Raw genomic sequence first — 23,282 nt, 5'->3', positions numbered from 1 at the left:
TTTTTATTATCCTTTGTACATCTGCGGGGATTCAAGGATCAGGAACGCTTCGCCAGCCCGGAGGAGAAGATCTTTTGCATTTTTTCTGATTTTTGTTTTTTTTTAATACTTCCACTGCCGAAGTTGGACAGCAGAAGTAACTGCGAGGGGACTGCAAGCACGGCAAGCTCTTGCTGAAACGCTGCCGAAGCTGCTCCCCCCTCCTCCGACCCCCCCGATTGCTCCCTCCCTCTGAGCTACATGGTCCATTTGCTGCCTCTCATCCTGTGTCTCTGCAGATGCTTTAGAGCAACAGGTTCAGGAACTTAAAATATAAAGGTGGGGGAAAAGAAGGGAAGAAATAAAAAAAAGAAAGAGCCGACGGAGGAGAAAGAACAAACCCAGAGCGGGAGGCAGAAAAGAGGGGGACTGCCCTGGTCGCCGCTGAAGCTGCTGCCACCCTCACCCCTGCTCTGGGATGTACCTTTCCATTTGTTGCTTCTTCCTCTGCTGGGCTCCCGCCCTGTCGTTGAAGAACCTGAATTATTCGGTGCCCGAGGAGCAGGGAGCGGGCACGGTCATCGGGAACATCGGCCGCGATGCGCGGCTGGCGGCGGGCGCGGCAGGAGGCGGGATGCTACCCGCGGAGCGCGGCGCTCCCGGCGGCGGGCCCGGAGGTGGCCGCGGTCCCAAGTCCACTTTCCGGGTGCTGGAGAACTCGGCCCCTCACCTCCTGGACGTGGACGGAGAGAGTGGGCTGCTCTACACCAAGCAGCGCATCGACCGTGAGGCGCTGTGCCGGCGCAGCACCAAGTGCCAGTTGTCCCTTGAGGTGTTCGCCAATGACCAGGAGATTTGCATGATCAAGGTGGAGATCCAGGACCTGAACGACAATGCACCGGCATTCCCCTCCGACCAGGTGGACATGGACATCTCAGAAAATGCTGCGCCGGGCACCCGCTTCCCCCTCACCAGCGCCCACGATCCAGACGCCGGGGACAACGGGCTACGCACCTACCTGCTCACCCGTGATGACTATGGCCTCTTCTCCCTTGATGTGAAGTCCCGCGGTGATGGCACAAAGTTTCCAGAGCTGGTCATCCAGAAGCCATTAGACCGTGAGGAGCAGAGTCACCACACTCTGGTGCTGACGGCACTGGATGGCGGCGACCCACCACGCTCGGGCACAGTGCAGATCAATGTGCGCCTCATTGACTCCAATGACAACAGCCCTGTCTTCGAGGCAGCCTCCTATGTGGTAGAGCTGCCAGAGAACGCACCACTGGGCACTGCCGTCATTGACCTTAATGCCACCGATGCCGACGAGGGTACCAACGGAGAGGTGCTCTACTCCTTCAGTGGCTACGCACCTGAGCGTGTCCGTGATCTGTTTAGCATTGACCCACAGAGTGGCCTCATCCGTGTCAAGGGCAACCTGGACTATGAGGAGAGTGGTCTCATTGAGATCGATGTCCAAGCTCGGGACCTGGGGCCAAATCCCATCCCTGCTCACTGCAAAGTTACCGTCCGCCTCATTGATCGCAATGACAATGCACCGACCATTGGCTTTGTCTCTGTTCGCCAGGGAGCACTGAGTGAGGCTGCCCCACCGGGCACTGTCATTGCCCTGGTGCGGGTCACTGACCGTGACTCAGGCAAGAATGGGCAGCTCCAGTGCCGGGTGCTGGGTGGTGGTGGTGGACCTGGAGCTGTCCCTTTCACCCTGGAGGAGAACTACGACAACTTCTACACTGTGGTCACTGACCGGCCCCTGGACCGTGAGGCACAAGACGAGTACAATGTGACCATTGTGGCACGTGATGGGGGCAACCCCCCACTCAACTCCACCAAGTCATTTTCTGTCCGTATCCTCGATGAGAATGACAATCCACCCCGCTTCAGCAAGAACCTCTACGTGTTACAGGTGCCCGAGAACAACATCCCTGGAGAATACCTGGGCTCTGTCTTGGCTCAGGACCCTGATCTGGGACAAAATGGGACAGTTTCATACTCCATTCTGCCCGGGCATGTGGGCGACGTCTCCATCTACACTTATGTCTCCGTCAACCCCACCAATGGTGCTATCTACGCCCTGAGGAGCTTCAACTATGAACAGACAAAGCACTTTGAGTTTCGTGTGCTGGCCAAAGACTCGGGTTCACCCCACCGCGAAAGCAATGCCACTGTGCGCGTCACTGTGCTCGATGTCAATGACAATGCTCCCCTCATTGTCCTGCCTGCCCTCATCAATGACACTGCTGAGCTGCAGGTGCCACGCAATGCTGGGGTGGGCTACCCCGTGGGTACCGTCCGTGCCCTGGACAGTGACTTTGGGGAGAGTGGGCGCCTCACCTATGAGATTGTGGAAGGCAATGAGGAGCACCTCTTTGAGATGGACCCCACTAGCGGTGAGATACGCACCTTGCACCCCTACTGGGAGGAGCTCAGCCCTGTGGCTGAACTGGTGGTAAAAGTCAGTGACCATGGCAAGCCCAGCCTCTCTGCAGTGGCCAAGCTCATTGTCAGGGCCTTGGCGGGGCCCCTGCCCGAGGCTGGCGAGCCGCAGGTGAATGGCGAGCAGCATCGGCGACCACACTGGGACTTGTCGCTCCCCCTGATCGTGACGCTGAGCACTGTCTCCATCATCTTGCTGGCTGCCATGATCACTATTGCCGTGAAGTGCAAGCGAGAGAACAAGGAGATCCGCACCTATAATTGTCGCATTGCCGAGTATAGCCACCCTCAGCTGGGAGGAGGGGGAGGCAATGGCGGGGGAGGAGGAGGCAGTGGCAGTGGAGGGGGCAAGGGCAAGAAGAAGAAGATCAGCAAGAATGACATTATGCTGGTGCCCAGTGAGGGCGAGGACAGTCGGGGCCCCCTCAATGTCATGAACGTGGTGAGCAGCCCATCCCTGGCCACCTCACCTATGTACTTTGACTACCAGACGCGCCTGCCCCTCAGCTCTCCCAGATCTGAGGTGATGTACCTGAAGCCCGCCTCCAACAACCTGACTGTACCCCAGGGACATGTGGGCTGCCACACCAGCTTCACAGGGCAAGGGACTAACGCCAGCGAGGCTCCCCCGAGCCGGATGTCCATAATTCAGGTAGGAGACTTTTAGAATACCCTGGACCTCACTTTAGACGCTGGTTTAACTTTACCTTTTGTCTGCAGTGAAATCTGCTGTAAGGCACCACTGAAGGGACCAACACAAGCCACTAAGGAGAGGTGAACTTAATGAAAGTGGAACCAGACCATATCTGGTGGGTCTGGTTCTACTGTCACACTGGTGTTTCCCTGTGTGATTCAAAAGTAAATTCCCAGTGAAACAGAGTTACAGCAGTGTAAAAGAGGTGCATGTGAGAGTGCAGGCAGGTGTTTAGTACTTTTGGGGCACTGGGGTATTTTCCCAGAAGACTGGCAGCTAGAGGTGGGCGCTTCCACAGGTTATACTTTGCTTTGGTTTGGGGTGGAGAAACGGGAGGGTGTTTCTAAAGCAGTCGTATCATCTGCAGTAACTAACCGGACGTGGGAGAAACTCTACACACTGAGGACATCTATTGCAACAGTGTATAATAGCCCTCCAATCCTGTGTGTAAATATGAGCTATCTTTCCCAGGTGTACGTTTTTAATTTTTTTAATTTCCTTCTTTAGAATATATATACATAAATATTTATTTTTTTGATGCAAGCCAGTATCATCAGGGCCCCATTGCCTCCTCCTCTCCCCATAAACAACCAAACCTTCAGTGTTGAAAATTCTGCTTAGTCAAATAGAAAGAAAAATGTGTGTGGTGATTCCCTCCTACCCCCAAATGTTAACAAAACTCACATCCTGTCATAAAACGGCAAAACTAGTCAGATTTCCAGTAGCCTGAGTCAATATTGATGATTGCTTTATAGTGAAAGATTTAGATGCTCTGTTTTCCACCAAAGCTCATTTAGAAATTATAGCTGGGCTGCATTCTGCTGCCAGTTACATCCACACTGTCCTCTACTGACTTTTGTGAGTGTGAGAAATGGCAGAATTTGGACCATTGGATATAGGGTGCTGCTAACAAAAGAATGACTTAATTTGTAGCAGGTAGTTTTAAAGTCAAAACTCAGAAGAGACATTCCAGAACAGTGAACTCACAGCGTGAAGGTGAGAGAAGAATTTGGCTCCAGTTGATTTAATTTAAAGTATTACTTCATGATTAATGCAGCTTAATGCTCAAATACTACAGGTATGTTCCAAAGTGATTTTTAACTTTTGGATTGAAAGCAGGCTCTGGATAATGACTATTAAATATATTTGAAATGTCATATCTGTTTTATCCCATGGTTCTCCTAATATGCTGTTGTGAGTCATAGGGGAATGAGCTGAGTGTATGAGAAGTGACACAGACTCATTTTGTGTATGCAGCTAGTGGGAAAGAAGTTGCACTGTAGACACTTTATGTACCAAAAAGAAAATTCATAATACCTTTGAGTTACCCTGCAGCCTGTGAACAGTGAATGTTCTAGTTGCCAAATGCATCTACTGTTTTAAAGTAGAAGCAGCCATCAGTAATTGGCAGGTGGAGTAACCAAAATTCTAGGAACTGATGGCATGTAAAGAAAATATTTATAACTGGGAAATAAAAAAAAAGAAAAAAAAGAAAAAGTCTGTCTGTACAAGGTCACTGTGAACTAATCCTCAACCCACTATTGAGTTGTGTCACAGAAACAATTTCATTTTATGCCTATCATGAATTTGTGTTGCTATCAATTAGGTGAGTGGAACAATACTTAAAATTTGAAATTGATTTTAACAAAAAGTGGCACTTCAGAAAAGAGTTTAGGTTAGGGCACAACCGAAGATAATTTGATTTATAATTCATGCTTTAAAAACAAATAACCTTCAATGACACTTGTTTAAGTAATGTCAACTTTTTACTGTAAAATGGAGTTGTCAGAATGCTAAAAAAAAGAACACTTTTTTTTTCCTACTGACAAGTGTAATAGTTACTAAAGGACAGAAAATTATACTTTCCTACAACCGTGTAATGTCTATATAAAGCAATTAATTCATGTACTGATGCTACTGAGTAGTAAAGATTCAATTGTAGTGTAAAATCCCTATGGAAAATATGACTCATTTTTTTTACAGTGTTCACTGTATAATATCAATCATGATTTTTTTTTTTTCTGAGATCTATATAAAGCTAAAAGAGGAATTTCCTCCCTTAAAAAGGTGTGTTGTGGTTTCTGTAAGAATTTTCGTTATGATAACCGTGGGAAATGTAAATTGCAACTCCTCATAGCACATACTGGTATTTCTAATATTGTTTTTACTTTCCCTTAACATCTACACAGAGTGTTTTGAATATTTAGATGGTCCAGCCAGTAGATTAGGAAACTTTCATTTTTCCCTTGTGAACAACCTGTTCAAACTTACTTATTGATACTATATTTTCTATTTGTATTGACAAAACAAATGCACAGTATGAAACAGAGTAGTTGGCTTCTATTTAAGAAAAGCCCAGATTTAAAGTAGCTAGGTGGGAAAATCTGATCCCCTTCACTGTAATTTTACATTACTAAAATCTATTTTGTATTTTCCATCTCCACATCCCTGGAGTAAATTTTATATAAAATTTGCATTTAGAATGTAGACTCTACTTTGTGTCTGGTCCTGTACTTCTGCCTCATGTAAAATTCAAAACGCAAACTTGGGGAGAAATAGTAAAAGATCAGCCCTCTCTCTGGATCTACTACATCCTTAATCACTCCAGGAAACCTGTGTCTGGAAAAGTAAATTGCACAGTTAGGAATCGAAGGTATAGACAGTGGAAAAAAAGATACAGAACCCAAACAGCTGCTTTATCATCTCCCCCATTAGTCAATTCCAAAAAAACCAGTTTTCTTTGTTACCACAGTAAAGGAAAGGCAGAGAGTTGTGTAAGTGTTCTCTAGCTAATATTCACTTCATTTTTTCCAGATCCACAATAATCTCACACTATGCAATTCGTATAATGGGACTGCTTTTCTTCACTGTCATTTTCTCGGCAAGTGTTTAATGGCAGCATTTTCTAGCAGGAGCCTGTTCCTAGAACTTTATGTTTGTTTATATATATTTATATGTACAGACATATATCGACTGATATATGTACACATACTAAATATTATATTATTACTTAGTACATCTGATTGGGTCTTTAAATATTTAAAGTCAAATAAATAAATTCTTTCTCAGTATGATCCAAATTTTCTCACTCTTATTACGAATACATAATGCTTCTCTTTTTTTTTTGCTTTGCAATATGAGCTAGTAAAGTCAATAGGCTTTATGATTCCCCTATTTCTCATGAATAGTATTTTATTCTACAGATAGCCCAATTTATATCAATGGATACCTGTGGAGTAAAGTGTTACTCAGTGACTATGGGTTTCAGACTGACCCAAAATGACCAGCAGTTGAATACAATACTGCCTGATATGTGTGAGAGTGGTGTAATCTTGCCTCTCTAAGCATCTTCTGTTATACATTAGTCACACAGTTTAACAACTTGTGTGTTTACTAACTACTTTGGTATCATCCACCTATATGCCTTGGTTGCATATGTTCCTTACATGAATCAATTAATTTCTTCAGTACCATACAATTTCAAGAATTTAAACATGCAAATATACACACACACACATAAATGTCTAAAATTTTGGATGGATAGCCAAGGACACAATATACCTCCATCTTTTCTTGGTGCAAAAGACTTGCAAATGCTTAGGTCCTCTGAAAGCAAGACATTTGTGATTTGCTGCACACATGAGGTTACGTGTATGAAGACTAGTGTTTGGTAATATATTGTGAAGTTAGAATAGTTTACACTTTAGCATGTTTCATTGCTTTTAACTTCAGCAGTCATATTCTAAACCTATTTTAGAATAAGTACTTTCAAAGGGCAGGTCAGTTAAAAATATTTAAATACAGGCCACAGCTATACAATTCTCACTGCCAGATTAAAAATTCCATGGGATCTTTTAATCACATAAGGTCCAAACTCTTTGTTTTACTGGGAAAAAAAAGAGGAAAGCAGGAGAAAATGGTAACTCTACGTGACTGAAAGAAGATTTCTGTTCACTCTAGACCTTAAAGACTATTGGGCAATTTCTGTTTGTCTCATTCTGTTGAGTGAATCTAAAGCTGAGTTATTCACCTGAGAAAAACAGGATTTTGCTTTATTTAGAAGAGCAGACATTAAAAAAAAAAAAAATCGTATACATACATACACATATAAGTTCATGTCTACCCTACCAGAAAGTTCTGAGTTAATTAGCTCACCTTTACCTGGTTGAACAAGTCAAAATTTCTCCTTGCAGGTTTCCAAAAGATAAAAAAGTGGATGGATAAAGGGGGGAAACAAACAGTTTCTTTAAACGAATAGTTCTGGAATCAGGTTCCTCAAAGTGAGTTAACAGTAGTGTAGAAAGCTACATATGCAAAGAGTGTTGTTGGTCATTCTAGAGATTATTTATTATTATACTGGTGGTGCAACTTGGAGAGGTTTGTAGATATATCAGGAATGAGAGGGGAGTGAGTAAAGAAAACAACGGTCACAGCTTTTGCTAAACAACAGCTAAGAATGAATGACTGCGTTGCAAGTAGCTCTCAATCTGGGAATCACTGCAGCTGCTCTACTAGGTAGTCCTGTAGCATTCTAAGATAAAGTGCAGATCACTCTTAATACTTGATGTTTATGATGTGCCAACAGATTACTGTCAAGTACCAGTGCCTAGTAGTACCTCAGAAGAGTCTTCAGGGGAAATAAGAAACATAAGCTACATTAGCAGGGCTCTGTCTTTCGATACACTATTTCATGCTTTCCTCTCAGAAACTTCAGCTCAGAAATTTCAAGATTACAAAAAGAAGTCTGCAGCTGCTGCAGTAAAAGGTGCTTTCCTCTCAGAAGTTACATTCGTTCTCAGTCGTTTAAATTCCTATCTGAAAACAGAGGGTTGCTGTGTGTTGGGTTTGTTGTTTTGTTGGGTTTTTTTTAAACTTGTATATTTTCTGCTGCAAATGAGCAGTATTAGTCTCTGTCACCAGAGCTAGTAGAATTTAACATTTTGCACCAAGAGGATTCTGAGGCAAGTTCTACACATTTGCCAAGTTTGCGTGCAGGTTCATACCCTACAATTCCCCAAATTTCACAACTTAATATTCTAGGGCCATATCTAAGGACACTAGATTATCATAAGATGAAGCCTCAGAACTGCCTGGCTAAGATGCATTATAGTAGTTTTTACAATGTTTTGCAAGTTTAGATGTCTTGCAAAATAGCTACTGTGAATGTTCACATTGCTTCAACACACTCTACATTAGTATGGTTTTGTGCAACATTGTTCTGTAGCTTCAGTTTTACTTACTCCATGAAGACAATACCAGGGTTGTCTGTGTAAGAATTTCAGGATAGGATCTTTTACATATTTTCTTGAAGTATTATTTTATTTTTCATCAAGATACACTCCCTAGTACTGTGACACAAAGTACATATATTTATGGACCGGATCTGGCAGCAAACTGCTCACAATGGCATCTGCCCTGGCTGCTGAAATAGGCAGAGGAAGTAGAACTGGGCTTCTGTTTTATGTTACATGCGCTACGGTTCTGATCTTGAGCTCCTTGCTGGTTTTGTTTATAGAAATGTTATTTCAAAGGGATCATTCTTAATATATAAAGGTCTATATGACATCTAAAGAACTTTCCAAGATGAAGTGTCATGATACAGAACAATAAACATAATAGAGAAAAAGATAATTTAAGAGTCTGAAGTAGAATACTTATATGATGAGAGTGAAAATAATATTGCAAGAACAGAAAATCTTATTCACCAATAAGTTTAGAATAATAATGAGTCTGTGGCATTTGCTCTTTTATGAAGTCTAAGAGTTTAAGAAAGTTAGCGTAGTTGTAATAAAAGACATGAAGCAAATTATACAGGATTTACTGGATCACAGGACTCAGTGGCTCTTAGAGTTGCCTCTACTTTCCTCATGTTAGTGCTCACTGTCACTGCCTAAACCTAAATAGGAAAATCCACACAAATTTGTGATTACCAGTGCAATTTCAATGACTGATCCTTTGAAGAATTTTCTTTTAACAATAGGTTTTGTCAGGTTTCTGTTATCCTTGCACACGTTGATGAAAAGGCTTGTTATTCACATTTCAGTCAATAGCATAATTTTGACTTCATCAATAATTTCAGTGGTTCAAGAGTAAATTGTGACTAAAAGCCTTACAGAGTGCAGCTAAGAATAGTATGATTGGGCTCTTTATTTTTAGATTTCAGCCCTTTGTAATGTTTTCTTACAGCTTCTTTACAAACAATTAAAGAAACTGGAGTTTTAGAAGATTTTAAAGCTATGATGTGAACTGTAAGATAATCAGCTGTGCAGCTGAAAGAAGAAATCAAAGACAGTGTGGAACACATTGCTGAACTTATTTTTCACATTTTCCCATTTTTTTTAAAGAATGTATAATGTAGCATTAACCTCAAAATTCTGCAAATGTTGTTACACGGAGAATTGTCTTTACGTACGTGTAAAATATTTGCAAATATCACTTGGTACTGAGAAAGCACAGATGCCACCTGACTTCTCTAATGAGGGTAAAATGTCATTAAAAAAAAAAATTCTTCCCAAGTCACAATATTTGTCTGCAAACTTGTTGAATTTGTTTTTTTTTTTTTAATTTTCCCTCCATCATTTTTTTCTTCCTTTTCACTATCTCCCTCCTTAGGAAACAGGAACATACTGGATAATATTTATGCATATGTTGTGATTTCTCTTTCTTTTGGTGTTTCTACAAAAGTTTAAATGGTTTGTAAAATTAGTTTTAGGTTTCACTATGAAAAACACTCATTCTACATATAAAATAAAATGTATGCATATGGATATTTTTACTCTTTCTGAAGAAAAGCATACAGGATACACAGCAGAGGTCTTGAGATAGCTCTTCAAGACTGAGGAGTGCCTGCATGTATAACGAAAATAGATTTTGACACTAGTACTAGTATTTTCCAACAGGTAAGAATTTTCCATGAAAACAACTTAAACAATGATTTGTTGACTGGACCAGAAACACAGCTCTGCTTTTATCTTTAAAAGTATAGAAGCAATCCTTTGATGTCAAAAGGTCAAAGCAGAACAGTTGGGACAAATTTTTGCAGCAGATAGCCTGAGAGCTTTATACATTCAACTGTATCTGTACTGCAGCTGTAAGAAGAGAAGTGTTGAAATTAATGCTAAAGGGTTCGAAAATATAGGAAACAAGTGAAACTCTCAGGGGACTGCAGGCTCTTACCTAAATAGAAGAAAAAAAAAAAGATGGAAAAAAAAGGAAAAGGATAAGATACTAGGGAGACAGTGGCACAATGATTCTGGGAAAAGTTCCTTGAGTTTAAGTGTTTCATTTGTTATGTTTTTAAGGGGGCAGCAAGGAGATTAACTAGTTGTTGCTGCTTTTGCTGATATGATGAGATGAAATGGAGTAGTGTACAGCCTGCCATAAATCTTGGCTAGGGTGAGTTCTAAGCCCTAGCAAAACATTTGTCATGGTCTTTTTAGTGCAACCTTAGTTTTTGAGTCTGTTACAGACTTTTTTTCTTTTTTTTTTCTCAAGCAGAAGAAGATTCTGGATTAATTACTATAAATCCTATGAGAAAGAAAAAAAATATATAAATTATTAAGCATTTTAGATAAAATACCCAGTATTAAGTAATACATTCAGGAACAAGCAAATTCATATGAATGTCCCTGTTAATTAGGATATTAGGCAGTGCTTTAAATAACCTCCTTGAGCAGTCATATATTTTCTAGCTAAATCCCAAAGGCTACTCTTACAATTTCTGCTTATTAAGGTCACATGAGAAGCATCACTTTCTTCTGCTGAATTGTTTCCACTAGTTAGCGTCATGACCTGTACAGAAAAGACAATGTAAGATCAATTAATGTCCCTTGCTTAAGATGAGCGCCTTTTTTACTATGATGATGTGTCTTCAAAATTGATCAGTCCTACATCTAAACATATTACTGCATAGTTTCAACCAATTGTTAACATTTCACATACAGGACAGCATAAAGATCAGTTTGCATCTCCGCTTCATGCAGTGAGATTTCCCCTTTCAGCCCTCAATACAGTCTCATGCAGATCTGTTTTCAATTTAGTATGCTATATAAGCCTTACAAGCAAGTAAAGTCCTTCAGGTGAGTAGTTTTCTATTTTAGCCACGGACCTTTCTACTGTCTTTGTGATGTACACATCAGATCAGAGTTCCTCTGGCTCATAAAATACTTCCACCCATAATAGAAAAGTTTCTAATCGCATCCTATTCCCTGCTGGGTGGCTGTGTGCTGCAATCCCCATGGCGCACCAAAGGAGGACCACAAAGGGGAAAGGAAAAGTCTTGTTGCAAGATACAAATGCATAATTTCAGCTGTGTGGGTGGGACCTCTGATCGATGCATTGTAAGCTCTTGCAGTGACAGACATGTGAAATTAGTTTCAGGCAGTGTTTCAGACCATCTATTGATATATGTGTGACACGCTTGTATTTGCCTGTACTAGTTCTAGTGACACTATGATTACTGGTATTTGCAGTCCTTGCCCTGGAACACTTCCAGGCAGTTTTATTGTATTGAAATGGCTCTTACAGTTCATTGAGCATCCAGCATAACACTGCTGAATATGATTGGCGCGTTTGCATATATTTATTCAAAAAAAATCAGGCAGTTAAACTGCATAATTATGGGAAAACGAATCATAACAATAAAAGACCATTTAAGTTAACAAGCTTTGTGATCAAAGGATAAATACAGGTTGGATAAATGAGACTCTAGATGTAACTAATCTACATAAATAGGCTTTGGTCTGATTAGAGGAAAGGAATATATTAAAATAATCTAAAGGTATTAAAAAAGCATTTTACTTTAGTATTTTTATAACATCTAGTTTTATATCATCATATATTTAACATTTCTACACAATAAAAATCGCTGTGTTCAGCGATAAACTATTTGGATTTATTTCTTGACTAACAATGTTTACAGTGCAAAGAATGTCTAAACTAATGTAAGTAAACAAAAGTAACATCACAAGTTTTCATTCTAGTTTGAATGCGTCATGTGTCGAGACCAAACATTTTTAATGTCTTAATTTTAAAATTTTTAATGTTGCAATGTTTTTTGATTGATTTTTAATTAAAGAAAAACATTAAAGGGAACATTTAAAGGACAATTTCTTGTTTACTGTCTTTATCAGCAGAGAGCAGCCTTTGTAGTGTTTGAAAGCTGGTGCATTAAAAATCAATTTCAAGTCTTCAAAGCTATAAACTCTTGCTTGCTTTGTAGATATATACTGTTTTAAAAACCATTGGAAGCACACTTGACAATTGAATTAAAAACAAAAGGTAAATAATGGCTTCATCAAAATTTGAAGGATTTTAATGTATTTTTAATAATAGCTGAAGGATTTTTCATACAGAGAAGACGTGAATCACAATTTGTAGCTTTTAAATGCATAATTTGTTCCTAAAGACAGTTATATATATTCTTTTATTAATAGAATTTTGTGTTAAACTTCTGTTGGTGTTATTGTGTTGATTTTAAAGAATGCCATGATTCAAACACAGAACATGTCAGTCAGTTTCTTTACTTACCATATTTCTGTCTCGTTCTTTGCTGATTGCTAAGCAACCACTTACGGTTAAGATTGTTTAGCTACAACTCAGTTTTAAAATAAAGGTGAGCCGAAGTGGGCTAAACAAATTTTCATTAATTCTTAATTGAAATATTTAAATTCTACAAAATTTTAAAGGTGACAAAGGACACTGTTTTAATAACATACCTCAACTTCAGCACTTTGACTTTGTTCCTATCGATATTGAGGAAAAGACTGGTTTTCCACTAGTCTAGAAAGAGCTGGATCATGTCCTTAATCAGTGTATAAGTAATTTCAAGGCCTATGGAAACTAAGTTATATATGTATAAGTGCATTATGTCTTTCAAGGCATGATCTTTAAAACACTTATTCAGTGAATATTTTACTTTAGGTCAATAGAACCATTGAAGTAGATAGATCGCTCACAAGAGCGGAGTTTCTGATGTGCGTAAGCATATGCAGAATTCAGCCCAGAATCTGTGAGTCTGTGTTAGCTGAACTGTTCCCTGTTGCTTCTCTGCTTCGCTTTAAAAACATCACAAAGATGCAAAGCTGTTCGTTTCACTTAGCCTCCAACTGCATTCTCTAGTAGTCTATTGAGATAGTCCTGATGTCTGAATATTTGATATTTTTGCTTTTTTCGCATAGACTTGCGTAATTTGATATGCAGATTTGAAGATCATAAAAACAATCCTGCTTTGATGATCATGAGCAAGATTATCCAGCCACAGCTGTAAAGTACCAAGTGTGTTCTTTTCTGATCTCTTCATCATTTCAGTGGATCAAATGACAATAAGAATATAGTTGAATTTGGAGTCCTTGGGAAATAATGAATTTAAAAGCCTTTTAAAAGTGGTAGCCCCGAAGCCTTAGAAACTATTTAAATTTCTAGCCTGTGTGTATGAATGCACATGTAGAGATACATAGATATGAGAGCAGCAGGGACTAAAAAGAACTATCTAGCTGGATAAAAGACATTATTAAAGACAAATGTGCATCTATGTTATTTCTCTTTTTTTGATATTGTGTATGATCTCTACATAGCTTTGTAACAGTGTTTTGCAAGATGCTCTCAATCCACACCTTTTCCTGCAACCTAGAAAGCATCAAGTTTAGAGATAAATGCTGTTGTCATTTTTTTCCTGAGGCAAGAGTGTAGGTAAGGAAGGACCTAATTTTCCACTTCATGGTGGAAGTTATATATCTTGCTTAAAACTGTGTATCCCGCTATCAGACTAGAGGATTGAGAGTAATGATGAAAAGGAGGTATAAGTCATGTGACACCTGAGAATAATCAGCACTCAATTGCTTCCATCAACCGTGTTAGGTATTAAAAAGCACAGGATAATTTGCATCTTGTACCTCGGAGGCGAGGAACTAGCTAGTCAGCTTTGTAGCCCTCGGGTGGAAAGGAGGGGAAAACAAAATGTTTTATGTTATTTCTTTTAATGCATAGTCTTCATTTGTCTAAACCTGTAAACATATTCAGTTTGTTTAAACCACCTGTAGCTCCTTTTCTGGCCTAACAGGATGTAGTATTGCAGGGGACAGAAGTAACAGGACAAATTTATTTTATTATTTATTCATTGGCCACCATATATATAATCTTACCCAACAGCATACACCTCATTTTGGCAATAATGGGACGGTAATGAAATAATAATTCCTTCAAGCATGAAATAACTAATTGTAAGTACTTTCTGTGCTCATTTGTTTTAAACAGGTTTCCAGTATTTTAAATAAAACTTTAATTTCAGTTCATTTAAAATATACATAGACCATACACACACACACACACACTCTTTTTTATCCCCTGATACTGGCAAGGGAACCTTAGGGACAGGTAGCTGGATTTCCAGATTTTGACCTACTTGGTATTCTACTTTACTTGAATGAATATAAAGCACGAGAAAGCTGTTTCTATTAAGCAAATGTAAGCTTCAGGAATTTTGGTTAGCATTGGCAAAAAGATCTTTAGATAAAGATAAATTGCTGGCAGTCATACTGGTCTTGCTGATACCAGTGAATGAAGAAATAGGCATGCATGTTGAATAGCTGTGGGAGGAGAAGACTTTATTTAAAGGAAAGGTTTTGTTCTGATTTAAAATTTTGAGCCATAGGTTTCCTATAGTATTTTATAATAAAGACAATTACATAGTAATTTGGGTTAGAATGCATGCCCAGTTCCCCATCTCAAAACCCAATTTGTTACTACCTGTGGCTATTTCTATTAAAAAAGAAACATAATTACTATGAGTCTCAGCAGTCTAAGAGTAAATTTTTGCAATTACAATACCTCCCTTGGGCAGATGTGTGAAAATGGCAGATTAATTCCTGCAAGTTTCTGTCTATTTCTTGCACATTCTTATGGTTGCTGGTAGCTTGGATTACCATTATATTGGTGCTGTTCGTTATGCCGTGGTTAAGGTTAAGGCAGCAATCCTATTGTAAATCTTCAGGACTGTATACCATTATCTTGGAAAGTCTCTACACTCAAGTTTGATGCACAAGGTTCTAGGAGTATGATCCTAATTCTATTTTCATGGAAAGTTTGCTCTTGATCTTAGTATACTTTAGAAGGGCATTATCTATTTCATTACTTTATAACTGAGCAAATTTAAACAAAAACAATGAACAAACCCAAGTTTGCTTATTCTTAGGAATTTAAGGTAAAGTTAATAAAATTCTATATGAACTGACAGTCACAGAGTAGTCCCTTAGTACTGTATGGCTTTTGGGTTTTTTTCCCTCAATGGCACAATGTGTTTATTTAGGAAGAAGCACTAACTAGTAAGTTAAGATGGCCCTAAAATTATGTAAATTAATAACTTTCCATGAAAATAGTCTAATTCATCTCCCAATGAGTTTTTCTTCCTGAAAACAAGTTTTAAGGCCATATGTGTAGAAGAATTGCATGCAAAGGCTCAGCTCCTGGAGATCACTCTGCAGCAAAGCACATTGCTCCATGTTGAATTCCAGTGAAGTCAGAAGTTTGTGTGGCTTCAAGTGGGCTACCTGCAGGGAGCAGCATTAGTCTGTGTTACACATTGTCTGTTTTGAATATTCACGAAAAGCAGTATTAACAATCTTAAGTTTTTTTTTTTTTCCCTCTTTGCATGAGTTTCTTTTTGGAATTTATTGTGCTGTACCTGTCATATTTTAATTTCTTTCCCCATTTTGCAAGAGGCTTGTACACACCCATCTGAATGTTGGCTTGGGGACCTTTGTGATGTGGACTTTATTTAAAGAAGGTTGCATTAGCTGTTTTCTTTGAAAGTTCATGACTTAAATATATATATATATATATATATATATATATATATGCATATATCAGTTGCTGTTGCATGCATTTTCTTTTGGGAAAACAAAAAAAAAGCTTACATGCTGGGTGAGCGTCCTGCTAATTAGGTACAGAGGCAAATCCATAATTTAATCACTGTATTCTAACTAGCTCCTCAGTCAAATATTAGCATTCATGTTCAGTCTCTGTTTCGGGTAAAACTTGCAGCAGTGTCCTAGATGTTGACAAGCCAATGCTGCTTTGGAACAGAAAGAAGACTTTTTCTAATCCTGGAGTCTTTGCAGAGAGTATTCCTTATGTGGACTTTCTTTATTTTAACAGAAAAAAATCTGATTTCAGAGTCTCGATACAGCAAGCTGTAATGAGAGGGGTAATCCAGAACACTTTTTTCCCAGGTTGTTAAGAATTTACAGGTCAAAGTCAGCCTTTAAATACCAATGAGCTTATAGACTACCTCTGGTGTTTCCTACAAAAGTGAGTGTTGTGTTTTAAAAAAGTTGATCTTATAGAGAAAGATAACTTTTTATTTCTTCTTCTGAATTACCTTAATATAGAGTCCTCTATGAAGATACTCTAGCACATTAACACTGAAGTGACAGAGTTGTGGATGGTTAGCTGAAAGGCCTTATTTTTTCTGTCCAAGCCTAGTAGACCATTGCTATGGTATTCATGGTGTATTTGATCAAACTTTCCATTTTATGAGCTACCTCATCATAGACTCATGACTGTTATGGCTTTAAAGTATATTTAGGGACAGAGCATCTTGCTAAATTTGTGTAAGCCTAAATTGTTTACTTCCTGTCACATATCATAAATCTACACATCACTGTTTTACAGTTGAAAATCTCCTTGCACAGGCACGTGAAGCTGTAATGTTTGATGATCTACTATTCTGTCATAATTTCAGCCATTATTTTGGCAGTATACTTAATGGTTTCTCTTTTTCTGGTGCTAAGAGGAAATAATTATGTCAAGGTATTTGTGGGAAAGTAGGGCTTTGTACCATGTCACAAAATGTTTACGGAATATCTTGTGGGGAATTTTAACAAAATGTTGAAATGAAATGTTGCATGACCTAAATAACAAATTAGACAGAAGATAATAATGTAAGTTTTAACATCTGTGATTTTCTTCCTAATTCCTAAGGAATTTAAGGGAATCGTTGCTCTGCTGATGAATGGTTTTAGGAAGAGAAAGGGGGTAAGGTTGCAGCTTTAAAGGAGAGGAGGCTATGTAGATTTACCTCTGTTCTTCTGGCCATCACCTAAGAAGAAAGCTTCAGCATTCCTCTATCCATGTTTTTTATGCACAGGCAGTGTGGCTTCAGAACCAAGTCCTCTCTTATCTTCGTTGTTAATTTTTTTTTTCTTTCTTTCTTTTTTCCACTCTCTGAGGAAGAAACACAGACCTGGAGTCTTGTGCCACATACAGTGTTTGCTGCCTAGCTAATCACCTTTCCCTGTCACTGCCATTACAAGTCTGTTTAAATGCCATCCAATAGAGAAGACCATATGCTGGGATAAAGGAATATTGCATTTAAGAGTTTCTTCCCATTTTCTATCACTATTGTAATCTTCTTCCTGCTCCTTTGCAGCTTTCTTCAGCATACAACATATGTATCTGTGGGAATGTGGCATGCTATGTAAAGACTCACTTATCCCATAATTGAAGTAAGCAGACTGATCCAAGGGCTATTGAAACCAATTTGAAAACATCCATTGATCTCAGTGGACCTTAGGTCATGGCTTGTGGGAGTTTTATTGTTGCCTTTAGTGAGAGTATGGGTTGGGCAGAAGAAGGTAAACACAGAGGATAGATGTTAACACAAACTTAACAGATTTAAAATACCCAGCGTCTCTGTTTCCCCTTACTAAATATTATGAGTACAAAACATTTGCCAGTGTTAAAGGCCATAATTTGATCTTCTCCACCATATAGTACAGCAGTGTTTATAAGCTTTTATCTGTTCAGAAAACATTTGTGAAATGTTGCTCTTAGAAACAGGAAAACAGCAGTGGTAAGAATAGGACAAATTCTACAACACTTACTGGCTTCACTGGGAATTCCTGCTGAGTAAGAGGTTTCAGATATATTTCAAAATTAAAGATGAAATGCCAGGAGCTCACAATTGCACTGCAGAATCTGTGTGTGTTAAAGAAAGAAAATAAAGGTTGTTTTTATACAAAAAAAAGGGTTCTAAACACAAGGAGAGAGCAATATTTTTGAAATTATAACAAATACTTTAATAATCTCCTTAAATTTCAAGGCACTATTTTTCAAAGTTTTCCTCTAATTTAGTGTCTTGATTTCTAGAATGATATTTAGCATGTGGATTGGAATTAAAAAAAAATAATTAAAAAGCCACGAATGCGATCAAAGTTACACTCCCAAATGTATTGTTGTTTTGAGTTTATAGCATAATATTCTTAGAATAAGATGGATATTGTGATAAGTGTAGATTTCATCCTAGTTAGCTAATTGTAGTCAAGTTTGATATGCAGTAAACATAATGTCTGTTAGGAATAGTAAGGTAGATTCAACATGGTGGGAGCCATAGATAAAAGGAGCATTAAAGCGTTTCAAATTCAATCATTAGGTTTCATTGCACCCATCTGCTACCAGAAAATATAATTGGCAACTTGATTCATTGACCTTTAGCTGTCACTTCGGACCATGTTTTTTTAAATCCAAATTTTTAAGTTAGGCTAGAGAGTTAATTTGATAAGAGAATGCCCGGTACATTTTAATGCAATTATTTTTTTCTTTTTTTCTTTTTCTTTTTAAAGCAAATTTTTTTTTAATATAATCAGGTTTAATGGTCTGTTGTATATTCTTCTAATCCAGTCAAAGTAGTTATTTAATACTGAATGTGGTTAAAAGCAACTAATGTTCAACTTCATTAAGGCTTCTATTAAATAGGAGGCTTGCTGAACTTCTACTGGTTTTATTTTTTTAATTTTTTTTAATGCACGAACTACTACCTCTTATTAATTACTTCCAGGGGTTTCTGTTACACTAGAATTATACTTACAAGCTTCAGTTCCACCAAGATTATACAGCACAGTATAAGGGCTAAATATGTATTAAAACTGTGGAGTGCTTCATATTTGTTCCTAAAGTGTGTGTTTTACATCTTGCCTTTTATTTTCTGGAGCAGACTTTATCTTGTGCAGGTGTCGTAGAGTGCATATACCTCTTAGCAGTTCTATATGTGTGGCACAGAAGCAAGTCTGTCATTATGTAACAGCGTTACTTAGAGCAAGCAGGAAACACAACGTGATAAATGAGGATGATTTAATGTTTTCTCAGTAAAGGTAAACAATTATGCTATTCTGTCATCTGAAGTTTATGTAATGGAAAAAAAAATATTACACAGGTCTCTTTACACAACAGGATAAAATTCGTGAAATATTTATGCAATATGGAGACAGATGTATGTAACCTAACCTTATAATCCCATTTCACAGCTTTCCCAAATACTGGGGAGCTCGATAAATAGGAAGCCGATTATATTGGCAGTATAACTCCATTAATAGGATTCAGATTTGCCTTATTGACAGGCCAGTACTGTTAATATGATCCAGTATATTAAATTGACAGGAAAACTGGAGTAATAGAATGTATCTGCAGCCTAATTGACAGGGAAGCTCTTTCAAAAGGTTCTTAATGTGGTTTTTATTGACAGAGTAGCTTCAGTAAGTACATATCATTGGTGAACAGTGTAAATATATTGGATGCAACTGTACTAGCAGATTGAGGTGAAGTAGTTATTGTTCTGTTTTCCCATACTTCCATCTTTACTTTGATATAAGTTGTATCAGGCTCTCTTGTTAAGATCTTCACAGATGCCCCTTAGAGCACCAGACCAACTGCATTGCTTACAGGCATTTGACAAGTTGTGAACTGTTTTAAATGTGTTCATAATTTTTAAATGAATAGACTTAATACAGAGCAATTCAATAATGTGTCATGAATTTAATTATGTTTATTTATTGACACTGTGATAGCAGAAACAGTTACTGTACTTTCAGCTGGAGCTCTTTATGTGGTGTGATGTTTGGCATCTCTTCCTATGTTCTGATATTGCGTCTTCTCCAAAAAGCAGTTAATCTTAAGAGCTCATATTACAATTACTCTTTCCTAGCCCTATTTGACTACTTTCCATATTCGCTTCCCAGATCATAATAATTTCATTAGATGCTTACATTTCGTGTTCCTCCAGTGCAAAATCAAATGAGCTTCAGAAACCTGAAACCACTGTGAGACAAACAATAATTCGAGTTTGCTCTGGAAAATCTTCTTGATTCCCTTTTCAGTAGAAGAAATTTTGGGTTCAGCTTCCATGCTTTTTCCTAATCTCACCTTTCTTAGAGAGAGAGTGGTCTGCATTTAAACATATATCCTGCATCTGCTCCAGCAGAGGAGTTGAAGGCTTTTGTTAAACTGACTTCCCTGCTGACAGAGAGGAAAACTTGTTCCTGAAAGGCTTTAAATTTTTATTTTGTATTAAAAAATATCGGATCAGGGTCTGGTCTCATCCCATGTTTCAAGTCTGTTTATTTACCAGGGCCACTTAAAAATGTTTCTCTGTGGTAACCTTTTTAGTTTCTTCAGTCTTCAGACTCAGTGCAACCAGCAATGAGGTGAGAGGCAGCTTGACTAGACCTTGTGACTTCTGGTTTTGCATTGTGTTAAATCTCTACAGCATAGGCTTCTGTCAACCTTTGTGTCCTGTGCATTGCAGAGTAAACTCTTGTAAAATGTTAAGAAATAATTGTTTTCTTCAAGCTAGTGGTACAAACACAAACTGAAATATCTGTAATACCTTGATACAAATGCCTAAGGAATACATCAATTTTTTTTTTTTTTTTTTTTTTTTTTTGGGTAACAAATATGGTACTTGTTAAGAGGAAATAGTACACAGACTACATATTAGTATGGGGACAATCTGCATTTCACTTATGGGAAAAGATGGTATTCCCTGTCTGCAGAATCTCATCTTTCAGAAGTCACTGAAATTCGACTGAAGGACTTTTTTCCCTTACAGTTTTGCTTTTCTTATTCAAGAGAGAGACACGTCATGAGCCACCAATACTCTTCAATAAAGAATACAGCAGCTTGGTGAACAATATTGCCTGGTGAATCTGACTGTTTTTGTTGCCCTGTGTTTTTAATGTGCTTTTGAAGAATGTTACATATGTCAAAAAATCACATAAACACACTGTAGGCCTTGTAACACCAAAGTACATATTTTGCAGCAAGTGTGAATCTTCCTGATATGTACGTGTCATATAAATTATGTCTCAAAAACATTTTCAAAAGAGTGAGAGTGGAAAGCCCATATAAGACAGGATTTTTTAAAACAGCCTAATTAATTTTATCATTCAAATAGGTAGAATAAGTTATAAGATATTTATACCAGTTGGGGTTGGAGGTTTTTTACCTTATTTTTTTGTTTTGTTCTTTTAAATATTTTTTCTGTTGGCTAATACATTTTATTAATGAAGTGAATCTTGCAAAATCAAAACCTACTACTTCAGGCTAAGTACATAAACTCATTGGCAGTCTTATACTGAGAAGCCTTTGAAAAATTGTTCTATGTTGAATCCAAACTGTTCCTAACAAAATGAAGAAAATTGTCTGCTCTTTCAAAACTAGATTTGGCACAACACAATTCTTTGTCTTCAAAAGTGATTGCCATTATTGAAGATCTTTGTTTCATGGGAGAAGGGTGAATACTTAGAATTAAACTTTTCAAGAAGACACAGAAGCTGCCTGAGTTAGATATTAAGTGGCAGTCTGATTAAAGGGAGGGATGTTTCATTTAATTTTTGCATTTAATGTTTAATTAAAAAGAAGTCAGAGTCAGCAAAGACGTTTTGCTTTATTATAGTTCCAGGTATGAACACCTACATAAAATGGAGTTGTATTGAATTTCTGAAAATGTGATACTTGTTCTTGCAATTCCGAGAAAAAATTATGAATATTTCAGTAGTCTAATATTCATAAATCTGATTAATGTTTAAGTTCTTTTTTTTAACATTTTAGAATACATCTTTCCTTAATATGACAATTATTTCTGGGAATAATTTGTCAAGAATGCTTAAATATTGCATTTCTCTCTCTACCCCCCTCTTTCTTACTTTATCCATCTTTTTCTTTTTAGTCATCTTGTTCTTAAGATTTTTTTAAAATTATTTTCTTTTAAGAGAAAGATTTATTGAATCAAAACCTTTTTCTTTCATTTTTTTCTCTAATATTACTCAAGCTGTATGGCATACACCCAAAACTGCAGGAAATCTTTGGAATTGTGGTGTAACAAAGATTTTGAAAAAAAATAAAAATACCTGTAATTTTTAAAAGAGAGCCTGATTTCTATATAAATTGTTGAAAGCAGAAGCCTTGTGAAGTCATCTACTGGTGTCTTGTCGATCCATGGTAGTATGCTATAAATATGATTGGTTAATATGGGGAAGTAATTTTAATTCTGCCTTCAGAATCAAGTTAGAATTAAATGACAGAAATAAAACCAACATAAAAGTAATAAAAACAAACAAACAAATGTGTGCAGAGCCACTGTGGAATATTTTATATAAAAATATAAGAAGACATACCAACAGAAGGAAACTTAGACATCTGGTGAACTTGTGGGGAAAAAAAAAAAACGAAGAGACACTAGTGTAGCCCATTGCTAAAAATATTCTCCATAATTCATTGTGTAACGCTTTGACCAGGCTGGTTGAAACTGTATCCAGTGATGAGGCTTTTGCTTTTCTTTCTTTTATTTTTTTTTTCTCTTATGAGATTATTTAAGGTTATGGGTCCTATACTCTGTTTTTGGTCATAATTTTTCATTTTCCCTTCTCTAAATGAAACTTTTGGAAGTCATAGCCAATCTAGAATTAATTGTTAGAACCTTAACAGTTGACTTTCAAGCTTCTGAATGGTTTTATTTTGAATTTATAAAATTCAGTATTATGATTAGCAACAGTTATAGTTTATCTAAGCCCTTGCATGGTCTTAATAGGCAAGCTCTAACAGGCATAATAGAATGAATTATTTTATATAGTTGAAGATAGCAATTGAAGGATGTTTTACATGTCCGTGCAAACACTGACCAGTAAATGATTCTTCAAGTAACATTATTGGACTGTAGCAGTTATACTGTTCTGCTGAAACTTCATGCCAGTAAAAATGTATCTTTCATGACTTTAATTTGCCTGTTCTTTTATTGTCCTCCTCCTCATCTCCCCAGTGAAAAAAGTAACCTAATCAAAGTATAAGACATTTTCTAAAAGATAGTAACCCTCTCTTTTTAATTCTG

General features: G+C 37.6%; 1 protein-coding gene across 1 annotated transcript in view; it reads left to right on the top strand.

Moving 5' to 3' along the window:
- Positions 1 to 457: 457 nt before the first annotated feature.
- Positions 458 to 23,282, top strand: part of PCDH17 (protocadherin 17) — a gene marked incomplete at its 5' end in the record, with an annotated part of 87,716 nt that continues 64,891 nt past the window's right edge. Inside the window, one exon of the mRNA XM_084279149.1 lies at positions 458 to 3,085. Within this exon, the coding sequence (XP_084135275.1) occupies positions 458 to 3,085 (2,628 nt within the window). The remainder of the gene's footprint in view (positions 3,086 to 23,282) is intronic.

The sequence above is a fragment of the Gallinula chloropus genome (genome assembly GCF_964237585.1).
Source record: "Gallinula chloropus genome assembly, chromosome: 1".
Classification (NCBI taxonomy): Eukaryota; Metazoa; Chordata; class Aves; order Gruiformes; family Rallidae; genus Gallinula; species Gallinula chloropus.
This window is presented reverse-complemented; position numbering and strand designations above follow the sequence as displayed.